The 11,976-nt window shown below is 33.8% G+C and overlaps 1 protein-coding gene across 1 annotated transcript; it reads right to left on the bottom strand.

Annotated features, from left to right (window-relative positions):
* Window positions 1-6,017: 6,017 nt before the first annotated feature.
* Window positions 6,018-7,400, bottom strand: LOC145734678 (uncharacterized). The gene is made up of 2 exons (XM_081988163.1): window positions 6,606-7,400; window positions 6,018-6,553 (listed from the first exon to the last, which is right to left on the bottom strand). The coding sequence occupies exons 1-2, from the start codon at window positions 7,350-7,352 to the stop codon at window positions 6,068-6,070; spliced, it is 1,233 nt and encodes a 410-aa protein (XP_081844289.1). The 5' UTR covers window positions 7,353-7,400; the 3' UTR covers window positions 6,018-6,067.
* Between the last annotated feature and the right edge of the window lie 4,576 nt (window positions 7,401-11,976).

Below are 11,976 nucleotides of genomic sequence, written 5' to 3'. Positions count from 1 at the left end.
CTAGGACACTATTTAGCTAGATGATTACCTTACAATTGTCAAATTAACTGTCATAAATCTCAGAAACATGTCTCGTTTCGAAAACTGTGTCAAACTGTAATTCTTACTTAGACAAATTTTGACACTTTTGACATTAGTGACAAATATCACGTGGTTTTAAAAGATAATTTAGCAAGATAGTCACGTGACTACTGTCAAAATAACTGTCATAAATTTCAGAAACACGTTTTATATTGTCACGTTAAGGGGTAGCTTAGAGGGAAGGATACTCAGGTTTCCACAGGTAACCCACTTTTATTTGAACGTAATGATTTAATAGCTAGACAATAACCTTACCCCAGATTGCCAAGATGGCGGGGAGCATGATGTGGTCCGGGTTTGACAGGAGGAACACGGGGGGTGACGTTTTATCGGGGATGAATGAACCCTAGACTTGTGTCCGAGGCCGGTAAAGTCGTTAAGTACCTAACAAAGGTAGGGAAGTAGGTACGGCAACTTATGCTGCTCGTCCACACTATTTCCTTTGTTAGGGCTGATCTAGGGTGTGGCACTTGGTCACCTACTGCTCCACGTTGCGTTGCACAATAGGCGTACCCAGACTAACTCAGAGATCAGTCAGTGACCTCCCTCTGGGGGTGACCCTAGAGTTCGGTGATTTAGTCGAGCTACGGTGCATCTTTTATATTCGTCAGCGACCTCATTATGCTAACCTTGCTGACTGTGCTGGTTACTGGGTGTGCACCGTAACTACTAACACGGGTGTGACATCTCCCCCTTCCAACAAGTGTTCGCCCCGATCACTAAAAGCGAAACTTATACATAAAGTCTACATATGCTAATGTTAACCTTAAATGCTATAGGGTGTATGAAGGTGGTGGAACGAGTCCTTTATTTCTTCACCACATTACAATATATTAGCTTAATATAGTCCTAATCTTAATGCCTGCGAGATATAGGGGTGTACTTTAAAACATCACAAATGTTACATTGGGTCACCTTTCAACCTTGCTGTATCTTATTGCCTTCCTTATTAAGCAAAATTCACGTAAATTGCTTATTGTGCCCTTCTTTGGCACCATCGTCTAAGTGGAAACGCTTCACCTAGGCTTCATCTCATCGTAGTGCCTTCTCTTGGCACTGTATTCTCTAAGCGGCAAACTTCAACGCTTAGCTTCATTTCTTCATATTGTGTCCTTTTGCGTGCTCTTTTAGCACACCTATCCTTGGACATGTATATTTCTTCCTAATTAACGTGAGCCCATCTGGAGATGCTTCTTCAGCTCGACTTATTAAAGACTCCGGGTGCACACGGGTGTAAGGAGAACCGTCGTGGCGGGACCCATCTGAAGATGTCGGCTTCTCCAAGACATAAGGCTAGTTCGCTTTTCAACAAGGCTGTAGCAGTTGATCGATAGACGCAACAAGATTGCCAGGTCAAAAAAAAGAAAACAAGATTCCAATCATTACTTTGTTTGCCATACATCTCTTAGAACATAAATAAAATCATTATGTAAACCAGTACACTTTGTTGTTGCAACCTAAAACTTCATAAATGCACGAATTTGCTAGGTCAGTCCCTGACCTACACTTAGGTCAGGGACCGCGACACTGGCCTAGAAATCAAGATATTGTAAATAAATAATTGCGCTAACTATACACTTATTCTATGAAACCTAAATAAGAAAATTTTCCTTTTACCATACCCAATATAATACAAAAATAATGTGCTGCTATGAACTAAAAATGTTGCGCTATGGTTGCCTTCTTAGAGCGTCCTACAGGCCCCTCTTGACATTGCCCTACTCAGTTCAAGCAACTGTGAACCTGCAGGCTAGCCCTTTTTCTTCCACAACCTATCATTGTGTTTTCGCTATGTCTCTTCCTTACCCTTCTGGCCCTTGTCTTAGCTTATCTTCTTCCACTAGAGCTTCTGTACCTTATTCGAAGCGGGCTGCCAGATTTTGTGGACCGTCTTCATTCATTCCCTTTTTCTTTGTGCCCTTGTTTAGCGTGTGTCTGCGAGGGTGTGAGGATTAACAGACGGGGATCCAACGAGGCGCCTCCACCATGTCACGTTAAGGGGTAGCTCACAGGGAAGAATACTCAGGTTTCCACAGGTAACCCACTTTTATTTGAACGTGATGATTTAATAGCTAGACAATAACCTTACCACCAGATTGCCAAGATGGCGGGGAGCATGATGTGGTCCGGGTTTGACAGGAGGAACACTGGGGGCGACGCTTTATCGGGGATGAATGAACCCTAGACCGTGTCCGAGGGCAATAAGTCGTTGAGAACCTAACAAAGGGAGGTAAGTAGGTACGGCAACTTGTGCTGCTCGCCCACACTATTTCCTTTGATCTAGGGTGTGGCACTTGGTCACCTACTGCTCCACTTTGCGTTGCACAATAGACGTACCCAGACTAACCCAGAGATCAGTCAGTGACCTCCCCCTGGGGGTGACCCCAGAGTTCGGTGATTTAGTCGAGCTACGGTGCATCTTTTATATTCGTCAGCGACCTCATTATGCTAACCTTGCTGACTGTGTGCACCGTAACTACTAACACGGGTGTGACAATATCGAATACTGCAAGAAAACTATTCTAAACCCAGATTATTGCAACTTTTGTTTACAGTTTGACAGTTTTATCGTTAGTGACCGTTGTCACGTGGTTCTAGGACACTATTTAGCTAGATGATTACCTTTGTTACATACAATTACAATTGTCAAATTAACTGTCATAAGTCTCAGAAACACGTCTGGTTTCGAAAAGTGTGTTAAACTGTAATTCTTTCAAATTCTAGACACATTTTGAAAGTATTGACATTAGTGACAGAGATCACGTGGTTTTAGAGGATAATTTAGCAGGACAATCACGTAACTACTGTCAAAATAACCGTCATAAATCTCAGAAACACGTTTTATATCGAATACTGCAAGAAAACTATTCTAAACTCAGATTATTGCAAGTTTTGATAACAGTTTCACAGTTTTGACGTTAGTGACCGTTGCTACGTGGTTCCACAACACTATTTAGTTAGATGGTCACGTGACAATTGTCAAATTAACTGTCATAAATCTCGAAAACACGTCTTGTTTCGAAAACAAATTCAAAGCCAGCTAAAACAAAATTAATTTGTCATTTATATAACAAATCATAAGTTTAAAAATTGTGAGGTTTTGTTTTTTGTTTATCAATCCCAATCCTCTGGCCGGTTTCGCCGTATTACGGCTCATCAGAGAGGCTATAGGGCTGGTTATCAAGCCCTAGAAAGTTCAAAATTTGACCGCACTTTTTCCCTGACTGTGCCAAATTTTGAAATATTTTTTAAGTCTATTGGAAAGGAAATTTAATGATGATTCTAAAAATGTGCCTAAAACGGTCATTTTCTCACTACAAGTGGGTTTTACAAGCAATTTTGTTACTGACTGTACTTTCAAACTGTGTTTCTGGCAGTTCAAATGTTCACACTACTTTTATTCTTGACTTTACCTGATTTTGCAGTGTTTTTTTAGTTTACAAGAAAGGAAATTTAATGAGAATTCTAAAAATGTGCTCAAAACAGTCATTTTCTCATTCCAAGTGGGCTTAACAGACGATTCTGTCCCTGACTGTTCTTTTAAACTGTGTTTCTGACAGTTCAAACTTTGACACCACTTTTATCCCTGAATGTACCAAACTTAAAAGTGTTGTTTTAGATTATTGGATAGGGAATTTAATGATGATTCCAAAAATGTGCTTAAAACAGTAAATTTCTTACTCCAAGTCGGTTTGACAGTCAATTATGTCCTTGACTGTCCTTTCAAACAGTGTTTTTGTCACTTCAAACTTTGGCACCGCTTTTCTCACTAACTGTATCAAATTTTGAAGTAATTTTTCAGGTTAGTGGATAGGAAATTTAATGAGAATTCCAAAAATGTGCTTAAATAAGTCATTTTTTTATTCCTAGTGTGTCACGTAACTGTTTTCGTTACCTAAGTATTATTGTTAACTGTCTAACGTAAAACTGTCAAACTGTGCTCAAAAGTTGCAAAAATCAAGATTGAGAAAAGTATTCTTGTGCAGTATTTGATATAAAACTGGTTACTGAGATTTATGCCAAGTTATTTTGACAGTTGTCACGTGATTGTCTACTTAAATTATCCTCTAAAACAACGCGATATCTGTCTTTAATGTCAAAACTTATAAATCAACTGATAAAAACATGAAAATCTGTATTTTTCAAGTACGTTGTATAATGGAAAACTGGCATTATTAAACATTTGCACTCATTTTAGTTGTTTGCAAGGTTTTTGACTTAAAATTGAATTATTAAAAAATTGAAATTGAATGATTTTAAAATTGATTGAAAAACTGCATTTTGAGTTGAAAATCATGAAAATTCACACATCAAACTATAAGCAATAAAAACTGACATAAGTGCAAAATTTGCCTGTTAAGTCAGTTTGCAAGGTTTTTGACTTGAAATTAATATATTTCAATAAAAAATTGATTTGAAAACTACATTTTGACTTGAAAATTGACTTCAACATCAGATTTTTTTAAATAAAAGGCGACTTAAAAGTGCAATTTTCGTCGGTTAAGTCAGTTTGCAACGTTTTTAACTTCAAATTGATTTAGTTCAATTAAAAGTTGATTTGAAAACTTTATTTTGAGTTGAAAATCATGAATTCAACATCAGATTTTACAATTAACAGCAATGAAATTTGAACTTGAAAGAGAAACATTGGTCTGTTAAGTCAGTTTGCAAAGTTTTTGACTTGAAATTTACATATTTGAACAAAAAAAAATTATTTAAAAACTACATTTTTCAATTTAAGAATAAGAATCATTGACTTGATAATGCAAAATTCGTCTAGTTAGTAAGTTTGCAACTTGAAATTTCACATTTCAATTGAAAATTGATTTGAAAACTACACTTTAAAGTTTAAAATCATGAACGTTGGCTTCAACAGTAAAGTTTTAAATTAAAAGCAATAACAATTGCCTTGAAAGTGAAAAATTTGTCTGTTAATCAGTTTGCAAGGATTGTGAAATGCAATTGGATACATTTCAATAAAAAAATTGGTTTGAAAACCGCATTTTGAGTTGAATTGAAAATCATAAAAATATTGACTTAACATCAAATTCAAATTAACATTTGAAGTCATTCTAGTAAGTTTTTATGGTCAGAACTTTGAAAAACAGAGAAATTTCATAAAAATTGATTTACTGGACCATTTGCAGTGATTTAAGTCAATTTTTTAGGTCAAGTCGTTGCAAAACAGCCAAATTTAATTATTTTTTATTAAATTAACTTTCTGGAACAAGTGTAGTCATTCTAGTAAATTTTTAACGCTAAAACCTTGAAAAACGATCAAATTTCATGAAAATTTACTTCCTAGGCAATTTTCAGTCATCATAGTCACTTTTCAAGATGAAATCGTTGAAAAAGAGTAACATTTACTGAAAGCTGGTTCACCGGACACTTGACTTAAGTCATTTTAGTCAATTTTCAAAGTCAAAATGTTGAAAAAGTTAAAATTTTATGAAATTTGACTTATTGGGCCATTTGCAGTTGTTTAAGTAAAATTTTCAAATCAAAACGTTGAAAAACAGTCAAATTTTATCGAAATTGACATGCTGGACCATTTGCAGTTATTTAAGCCAATTTTCTAGGACAAATTGTCGAACAGTTAAATTTAAAAAAAAAATAATACTGACACACAATACTGGACATTTTAGTCAATTTTCCAGGTCAAAACGTTGAGAAACAGTCAGAATTTATGAAAATTTACTTTCTGTACCATTTGCCGTCATTTTAGTCAATTTTCATGTTTAAAACGTAAAAAAAGCCAAATTCATGAAAATTGACTTGTTGGGCCATTTGTAGTTGTTTCAGTCAATTTTTTAAGTCAGAACATTGGAAAACAGTAAAATTTCATGGAAATTTACTTGCTGGACCATTTGCACCCATTCTAGTAAATTTTCAGAGTCAAAAGCTGGAAAGACAGAAAAACAAAGAAAGGCGATAAATTAAAAAAAAAAAACAATTTTATTAACAATAATACAATTGATAATTCCTTTTAATCAACCTCCTCAACAATCTTCGTTTTACTCAACACTCCAAACTCGTAAGCGTGCGTTAATAAAGGCACCACCCGCTCTTTGAATTTCTCGCTTGTAACAGTTTTCCCGAGTTTTTCCAAAACTTTCATAAAGTTTTCCATATCATTCGCACTTTCTACCTGCTCCTTCAGATCATCAATATAATCTTCCTTGGGCGACAGTTTGATTTGCCACACGTAAATACCCATCAACACACCGAATAGAGCGTTTTCCTTCCATTCACTTATCAAAACGTTGTAAGGGAAAATGTTGTCGGGGTTTTCACCACTTTCCCTTATGGTTGCTGTCAGGGATTTGTGGTAAATGTCCAGGTAGTGCTCCAACTGGTTTAGGTCACTTTCAGAAGCTCCGGAGTAGAAGAAGTAGGACAAATCGTGTATTGGAGTGCTTTCTCTGCATAGTTGGAAATCGACGAGCTTCATATCCTCCAACTGTCCCTCAGTCTAAAAACACTTTTTTAAATTGATTTGTGGAAGTTATTGGGAAATTACTTACTCCATACTTGAACATCATGTTGTTAGACCAGCAGTCACCATGAATGGTACAGCTGTACAAGCCTTGGTAACGGGATGATTTCAGGAAAGTGGCTGTGACATTCTTGGGTAAACCTGCCACTTCCTGATACAAAGAAGAGTCGGGATTTAAATAGTCAACAGCTGCTTGCAAGCACGTTTCAAACATTTTCTTCGAGTGCTGCATCATCATTTCAAACAAGTTGAAACACTTTTCATGGATTGACTTGAAATTTTCCTGGTCTTTTGCTTTGAAAACAAACGACAAACCGTGGAATCTCCCATACAAGGTGAAGATATATTCTAAATGGGATTGGTCAAAGAAGTTTTCTTTGGGGAACATCACGTAGCCTTGGCTTTTCAGGTTTTCCATGGCCAGATAGCTCTGGTTACGTGCAGTGGACCAGGATAGCAGTTTAGGGACACGATCGAACGGTTTATCGCTCTCCCGGCCCAGTTTTGCTAAAACTGGATAGATTGACTGGTAAAAAATCACTTCATTTTGGTAGATTAGAGAAAAATCAAAGTCAGAAATTGGGGCTCTCTTAATGGCAATTTGATGAACTTTTCCTGACTGTTTATCCTGAATTTCAGCCAGGTAAAAGTGTCCGGTAAATCCATCACCAAGCTGCATATTCAAGTCCAGTTTGAGGTCATAATTGTGAACTTTAAGCGATTGCGCCACATTCACTAAAATACTGTTCAACTCTGATTTTAACTGATCACTCATGATTAAAATACAACTGCGAACTACGAGAGACAAACTGAATGGTAATAATAAAGCCAATTTAAATACCATTACTTAGATTTCAAGGCTGTTTTATTGTAGTGATGAAAATATTATTATCATTAATGATTACGTATTTTTTGGACTTGTTTGGTTTAATCCGAGCGCTAAAGTTTCAAAATAGTTTATTTACATTTTGCTATCAAAACAACGTTTTTTTGTACCGGATGACCAAACTAAAACCGCTGTATTTAGGTATACTGTGTTGTCAATAAGTCAATATAATGACGGCAGAATAATCGCTGAAAAAAAAAAATTTACATCGGTGGTCCAGTAAGTCAGTTTTCATAAAATCTTACTGTTTTTCAACGTTCAAACTTCGAAAGTTGACTAAAATAATAGTAAATGGTCCAATAAGTCAATATTCATAAAATGTTTCTGTTTTTAAATGTCACCTTGAAGAAGACTGAGAAGAATGACTGCAAATGATGCAGTTAGTCAATTGTCATGAAATTGGACTGTTTTTCAACGTTTTGACTAGTAAAGTTTACTAAAACAACTGCAAATGGCCCCAATAAATAAATTTTCATGTAATTTTAGTGTTTTTCAACGTTTTGTAAATTTTTATGATATCTGACTGTTTTTCAACATTTCGATATTGAAAATCGACTATAAAGACTGCAAATGGTCCATTAAGCCAATTTTCATAGAATTTGGCTGTTTTTTTAAGTTTTAACCTTAAAAATTTACTAAAATGACGGCAAATGGTTCAGAAAGTAAATTTTCATGAATTCTGACTTTTTTTTAACGTTTTGACCTGAAAAATTGACTAGGGTTATTGCAAATAGCTGGCGAAAGCAGTTTTTATAATTTTTGATGCATTTTACCGTTTGAACCTTGAAAGTTGCACTTGCACTACTTAAAACAGCGAGTCCAGTCAATTTTCATAAAATGTGACTATTTTTTAATGTTGACGACTGCACATATGCGGTTGGTCAAAATTTGACTGTTTTTAAACGTTTTGACCTGGAAAATGCTCTAGAATAATGATTCAGTAAGTCGATTTACAGAAAAATTTGATTGTTTTTTCAACGATTTGTTCTTGAAAATTTACTTCAATGACTGAAAATTAAAAATTGACTAGAATGACTGCAAATAGTTAAGCAAGTCAATCTTCATTGAAATGTACTGTTTTTCGACGTTTTGACCCTGAAAAATTACTAGTAATAACTGCAAATGGCGCAATAGTAAATTTTCATCAAATTTCACTATTTTTCAACGTTTTGACTGAAAATTGATTAGAATTCTGCACATTGTTCACTTGTGCATTTGTTTTCCGACTATTTGTTCTAGAAAATTGGCTTAAATACCTGCAAATGGCCCAATAAGTCAAATTTCATTAAATTTTCGCGTTTTTGATCATTTTGACCTTGAAAATTGACTAAAACGACTTCAAGTTGTCCAGTAACTCAATTTTCATGAAATTTTTTTGTTTTCAGCGTTTTGACCGGGAAAATTGACTAAAATTACTTCAAATTCTCCAGTAAACCAGCTTTCATTAAATTTTACTCTTTTTCAACGATTTCATCTTGAAAATTGACTATAATGACTGAAAATTGTCTAGTAAGTAAATTTTCATAAAATTTGACCGGTTTCCAAGCTTTTGACGTTGAAAATTGACTAGAATGGCTGCACTTATTGCAGAAAGTCAGTTTTACGGTTTGCCAACGATTTGACCTAAAAAATTGACTTAAATGATTGCAAATGTTCCAGTAAGTCAAATTTATATGAAATTTTACTGTTTTTCAAAGTTCTGACCATGAAAATCGACTAGAATGACTTCAAATGTCAATTTGAATTTGATGTCAAGTCAATTTTTTTATGATATTCAATTCAACACAAAATGCGGTTTTCAAATCAATTTTTTTATTGAAATATATCCAATTGCATTTCACAATCCTTGCAAACTAACTAACAGACGAATTTTTCACTTTCAAGGCAATTGTTATTGCTTTTAATTTAAAACTTACTTACTGTTGACGCGAACATTCATGATTTTAAACTAAAAGTGTAGTTTTCAAATAAGTTTTTAACTGAAATGTGAAATTTCAAGTAAAAAACCTTGAAAACTTACTAACCAGACGAATTTTGCATTATCCAGTCAATTTTTATTGTTCTTAATTTGAAAACCTGATGTTGAAGTTAATTTTCAACAAAACTTTGTAAACTGACTCAACAGACGATTTTTGTAATTTAAAATCTATTTTCATGATTTTTAAATTAAAATGTAGTTTTCAAATAACTTTTGATTGAAATACGTCAATTTCAAGTCAAAAACCTTGCAATCTGACTTAACAAACCATTTTTCCTCTTTCAAGTTCAAATTTCATTGCTTTTAATTTTAAAATCTGATGTTAAACTCAAGTTTCATGATTTTTAACTCAAAATGAAGTTTTTAAACCAATTTTTCATGGAAACAATTCAATTTGAAGTCAAAAACCTTGCAACTTAACTTGACCGAAGAATTTTGCACTTTCAAGTCGCCTTTTGTTGCTTTTAGTTAAAACTTCTGATGTCAAAATGTAGTTTTCAAATCAATTTTTTATTGAAGTAAGTATATCCATTTGAAGTCAAAAACCTTGCAAACTGACTTAACGCCCAAGTTTGCACTTACAAGTCAGTTTTTAATGTTTATAATGTTGAAAATCTGGTGTTAAAATAAATTTTCACGATTTTCAACTCAAAATGAAGTTTTTCATCAAATTTTGATTAAAATAATTCAATTTTAAGTTAAAATCCTTGCAAACGACTAAAATGAGTGCAAATGGAATTATAATGCCAGTTTTCCATTATAAAAGTCAAAATTTGACTTTTAAAACGTTTTTACTTGGATAATTTAATATAATTATAATGACGGAATTTTCATAAATTTTTATTATTTTTTAAAGTTTAGGGGTTGATAATTGACTAGAATAACTGCACTTAGTCCAGTAAGTCAATTTTTATGAAATTTTACTGTGTTTCAACGTTACTTTGGCGGTGAAAATTGACTATAATTCTGAAAAATGACTGGAATACCTGCACTTCGTCAGTTTTCATAAAATTTGACTGTTTGCCAACGATTTACCTACAGTAGTTGGCAATAAATCGAACGATGCACGTCATTGACGTTTAACTGGCCACGTTGCCAAATGTTTAGTTTTTTAATTTAAACCCGAACTTTACATACATTTTGTATCTGAAGGGTGCACGGGAAAAACAAGCTAAGTCAATTTTTGGCCAAATTGAGAAAACAGCTTCACCTGATAGACAATAGCGATGCTATACAGGGTCCAAACTTAGTCAGAAGAAAATCGAGCTACGTCGTCTAATAGAACATATTTTAGGATAGGCGTACACGGGAATGACCTACTTACCTTTCAATCTTTTTAGTAACTAATTAGTTTAATAATTTTTTATCAATAAAAAACAAACAAGTTTTCAACTAATTATTTTTTGGCATACATTTTAATTTATGAATTACCTTGTTTGCTACTTAAGCTTGATGAATTTAATATTTATAATATAAATCTGGTGAAAAACAGGCTAAGTCAAGACCTATTTTTGTATCTTCTTCAACAAAAACCTTGTAATTATTATATTAAATAAAAAAGCATGCTGCTTTATATATAAAAGAATATTTATGTTTCTAATGCCTATAGGTGACCAGTTAACAACGATTTTAGAGATAAAACTGCTGTACTCAAAAACTTCAAAATTTGACTTAGCTTGTTTTTCTCGTGCACCCTTCATCTATGTACTTGTTTTATAGAAGTTGACGCAGTTTTTTAACAGAGAATTTTGAATAACAATATTAGCCAATATTGAGGTTTATTTCCTAATCCTTTCGAAAATTGCTAACACTATCTTGTGCCTCTAAAGCAAAATCAAGCCGCCGACCTTAGAAAATTGACTTAAACTTAAAATGACTGCAAATGTTCCAGTAAGTAAATTTTTATGAAATTTTACTGTTTTTCAATGTTCGGACTATAAAAATCGACTAGTATGACTTCAAATGTCAAATTGAATTTGATGTTAAGTCAATGTTTTAATAATTTTCAATTCAACTCAAAATGCGGTTTTAAAACCTTTTAATTGAAATATACAATTTCACCATCCTTGCAAACTGACTTAACAGACGAATTTTTCACTTTCAAGTCAATTGTTATTGCTTTTAAATTAAAAATTTTCTGTCGAAGTCAATTTTTATGATTTTCAACTTAAAGTGTAGTTTGCAAATCAAAATTTTAGGTAAAAAACCTTGCAAACTCACTAACCAGACCAATTTTCCACTATCAAGTCGATTTTCATTGTTCTTAATTTGCTACGTTATGTTCCCCAAAGAAAACTTTATCGACCAATCTCATTTAGAGTTGATTTTCACTTTTTATGGGAGATTCCACGGGTTGTCGTTTGCTTTCAAAGCAAAAGACCAGGAAAAGTCAATCCATGAAAAGTGTACGAACATTTTTGAAATGATGATGCAGCACTTGAAGAAATTGTTCGAAACGTGCTTGCAAGCAGCTGTTGACTATTTAAATCCCGGCTTGTATCAGGAAGTGGCAGCTTTACCCAAGAATGTCGCAGC

This window comes from Ips typographus, linkage group LG10 (genome assembly GCF_016097725.1).
Source record: "Ips typographus isolate SLU linkage group LG10, UJ_Ityp_2.0, whole genome shotgun sequence".
Taxonomy (NCBI): domain Eukaryota; kingdom Metazoa; phylum Arthropoda; class Insecta; order Coleoptera; family Curculionidae; genus Ips; species Ips typographus.
This window is presented reverse-complemented; position numbering and strand designations above follow the sequence as displayed.